This window comes from Prionailurus viverrinus, chromosome B3 (genome assembly GCF_022837055.1).
Source record: "Prionailurus viverrinus isolate Anna chromosome B3, UM_Priviv_1.0, whole genome shotgun sequence".
NCBI classification, from domain to species: Eukaryota; Metazoa; Chordata; class Mammalia; order Carnivora; family Felidae; genus Prionailurus; species Prionailurus viverrinus.
Window position 1 is genome coordinate 65908697 of NC_062566.1, and position 3964 is coordinate 65912660.

At 37.4% G+C, this 3964-nt stretch overlaps 1 protein-coding gene across 1 annotated transcript; it reads left to right on the forward strand.

The window, feature by feature from the left end:
• The first annotated feature begins 855 nt into the window (after positions 1–855).
• On the forward strand, positions 856–3189 carry LOC125168072 (olfactory receptor 4K13). Its single transcript, XM_047863028.1, has 3 exons — positions 856–969; positions 1654–1691; positions 2259–3189. The coding sequence occupies exons 1-3, from the start codon at positions 856–858 to the stop codon at positions 3187–3189; spliced, it is 1083 nt and encodes a 360-aa protein (XP_047718984.1).
• The last annotated feature ends 775 nt before the right edge of the window (positions 3190–3964 follow it).

The following is a 3964-nucleotide window of genomic DNA, read 5'->3' on the forward strand; positions in this document are numbered from 1 at the left end:
CGTGACCTGGCTGAAGTCGGACGCTTAACCGACTGCGCCACCCAGGCGCCCCTAGAAATGTATTTTTAATGTATTGACAAACCCAAGGAAAATAATTATACATGTGAACACTATTCTCTCAATAAATAGCATTGAACACTATGGTTTTAATAAAAAGCATATAAATGTAAACATATACTAGTACCCACAACACACAAAGAACACACACACACACTGTACTAATGTGTATATTACTGTTCTCAGAGGATATCCAGGAAATAGATTGTTTACCCAGGAAATAGATTGTTATATCCTGCTGCTCTGTGTACCATGTTTTCTTTTCCATTCACATAAGCTACTTTGATCCTTTTCAAAAATAAATTAGGGAAAAATACGTACTTCTAACAATTTTATTGGAATGGTTATTCTGTTTCTGTTTAAAAATGCTTCAACATCCAATTTGACATTTAAAAGTAAATATGCTTAAAATTCCTAATTTACATGGATTTTGCTTTAACACTGATTTTAATGTAGATCCTGAATATTCATATATATTTTATTCATTCATTCACTCCCTCAATAAATATTAGTAATATGCAAGAATGTGTATAAACTATTTCATGTATATTTGAAGTCTATCCTGTTCTCCTCAAATGCAGTTTTAAAAATGAGATTTCAAAAAGCGTAGTGTGGTTATTTTAAATATTACCCATAAAACTGAAAGAAGATACAACTTTTCCAAACATGGAAATAACTTTATGTACTTAGCGTGGCTTAGTACCAAATTTGTGTCAATCCAAGTTTCTCAGAGTAAGAACTTGGCCAGAGGATATGTCTATGTAGGAAAAATACATCCCCAGTTGGATAAATGTACCCATGGGATTGCCTCAGAGAAACAGAGTGTACAGCATTATGATGCTTCTTCCTTCTGTTTCTGATGATTGGGAGCAAAAATTGCAGGAAATTGATGGCAATATGGGAAAAGGAGATGCAAGGCTATTCCTGGGATTCACATGAGGCACTTTCCTATGAAAGTATTTTCCCCGCTCTGGTAAAAAACAATGGCACAAAAGGAAGGCTTTAATTACTGCAGGAGCTTTTTAAGAACCTAGATAACGAGGAACTATTATGGTTGAAAATATTTTTTTAAGAACAAAGCCAACAAAACCAGTGTTGTTATAAGGATGGGCTGATGGGAAAGCTATGGTATAAATTTAGATGACTGTGTTGAAAGAATGGTATTTCTATTACCCACATCAGTCATTTACCTCAATTACCTCATTTTATTGTTTTGAAGCTGTGGTAAGTAAACATGCACAAGCTAACCAGTGGTCCTCTGTATAGCACTAAACAAATGAATGAATGAATACACACTGAAAAGAAAATAAATTCAGTTCCATTTGGCTGGGGACTTTCTATATCCTTGGTATATCCTGCTTAAAATTACAGAAGAGGCATTTGAGGTGAATAATGTTAAATTTTGAGTGAATGAATTATATATGCCATATATATATTATGTATACATATGTAAATTCATGGTTTGACTCTACTAATGTGCAGTGACCATCGGTGGTATTAGCATAAGCTATGAGGGATTCATGCAAGAATGGAGCAGGAAAGAGAAGATGTGCTTTTCTCAGGACCTAAAAACTTATAAGGAAGACTTAATTTAAGACATTAATTAATTGTTCTTTACCAGAATCTCTTTCAAAGTATGGGTCTCTAGAATCCTTGCTATATTTTATACATTTATCATTTCCAGGTTAAGAAACTCAATAATATTCTGTGAATGTGGAACCCACCATGATCCTTATCTTATTTATGAAGATCTTTATAGCACAAAGAGACATTCAATATCATGGAGTTTGATTTTTTGTTTGTTTGTTTACTGAGGAGGAAACATAACCCTCAAAAGGAGATACTCGTCATATGTTGCCCAATGAGTAACTCAGCTAGGTGTTGTATTGAGGGGTTTGGAATCCAAGTTCACAGTCTATATGATTGTTATTTCATGTGCTGTTTTTTTTTGTTGTTGTTGTTGTTTTGTCTCTCAGAAATGTATAGTCTGAATTCTTCTTACTGTTTGGAATGCTGCTCTGGGCCATTTATAATATCACTGACCAATAAAATTTCCCAAAAGTGGGAGGTGCGTTAAGTTCATCTGTCTGAGTATCAAAATTAGACACCAACATGAACCATCCTTTGTATAAACACAACTTTTCTGCCCACAATTCTTACTCATTTGGATTATGATGACATAAAGTTGATAACATGGAAAGAGTGAACCATTCAGTGGTGTCTGAGTTCATTTTGCTGGGACTTTCCAAATCTCAGAATCTTCAGATTTTATTCTTCCTAGGATTCTCTGTGGTCTATGCTGGGATTGTGTTAGGAAACCTCCTCATCTTGGTCACCGTGACCTTTGACTCACGCCTTCACACACCAATGTATTTTCTGCTTATCAACCTCTCCTGTATTGATATGATCCTGGCTTCTTTTGCTACCCCTAAGATGATTGTGGATTTCCTCCGAAAGCAGAAGACCATCTCTTGGTGGGGATGTTATTCTCAGATGTTCTTCATGCACCTCCTGGGTGGGAGTGAGATGATGTTGCTTGTAGCCATGGCAATAGACAGGTATGTTGCCATATGCAAACCCCTCCATTACATGTCCATCATGAACCCCCGAGTGCTTGGTGGGCTGCTTCTATCCTCCTACACAGTTGGATTTGTGCATTCATCTAGTCAAATGGCTTTCATGTTGAATTTGCCCTTCTGTGGTCCCAACGTGGTGGACAGCTTCTTCTGTGACCTTCCCCTTGTGATCAAACTCGCCTGCAAGGATACCTACATGCTACAACTGCTGGTCATTGCTGACAGTGGCCTCCTGTCCCTGGTCTGCTTCCTCCTCTTGCTTGTCTCCTACACGGTCATCATACACTCAGTCAGGCACCGTGCTGCTAGTGGTTCCGCCAAGGCCTTCTCTACTCTCTCGGCACACATCACTGTTGTGACTCTCTTCTTTGCCCCATGTGTCTTTATCTATGTATGGCCCTTCAGCAGATACTCTGTAGATAAAATTCTTTCTGTGTTTTATACAATTTTCACACCTCTCTTAAATCCTATTATTTATACATTAAGGAATCAAGAAGTAAAAGCAGCCATTAAGAAGATAAGAACTCGACATATAAATTCAAAACCCACTTTGTAGATGATGCTTCCAAAGAGGCAATCTTTTGTTTTGGACATTATTAAGGAATAAACTTTTAATGTATTTCAAGTTCTGTATAAGGAAACAGTAGATGTAATTGTTAGATAGGAAACTCCTCTTCTGTCATCATCACTGGTTAAAGCATGACATCTCCATTCTGGAAGACATGCATTTAAATCCTCTGTTCACTGGGGCACCTGGGTTGCTCAGTGGGTTAAGGGTCTGATTCTTGATTTCGGCTCAGATCGTGATCTCACTCTTTGTGAGATGGAGCCCTACTTTGGGCTTTTTGCTGATAGTGCAGAGCCTGCTTGGGAGTCTCGTTTTCTCCCTCTCTGCTCCTCCCCCACTCATGCTCTCTCTCTCCTTTCTCTCTCTCTCAAATAAATGAACTTAAAAAAAATCTTCTCTTCACTACGGTTTCTAATGCAAATTTGAAAAAATGAATAAATTATCTACTTAGCTTCTCTATCTATAAAAACTTCTTTATACATTTCTTTTATAATTTTGGCATGTTTTTAAAGTTTATTTATGTATTTTAAGACAGACAGAGAGAGAGAGAAAGAGAATGAGTGGGGAAAAGGCAGAGAGAGGGAGAGAGAGAATCCCAAGAGTTTCCACAATGTCAGTTCAGAGTCTAACTCCGGACTCAAAATCACAAACTTTGAGACCAAGGACCTTGATCATGACCTTGGAGTTAGATGTTTAACAGACTGAGCCACCCTGGCACCCCAGCGTGTTTTTAATCTTTACAAAATACATTATTAGTGTTGCT

Coding starts and splice junctions, on each gene's coding strand:
- LOC125168072 (XM_047863028.1), top strand. CDS start 856: ATGGGATTGCCTCAGAGAAACAGAGTGTACAGCATTATGATGCTTCTT. Junction 970..1,653: donor GCAATATGGGAAAAGGAGAT/GCAAGGCTATTC, acceptor ACTTAATTTAAG/ACATTAATTAATTGTTCTTT. Junction 1,692..2,258: donor TTACCAGAATCTCTTTCAAA/GTATGGGTCTCT, acceptor TAACATGGAAAG/AGTGAACCATTCAGTGGTGT.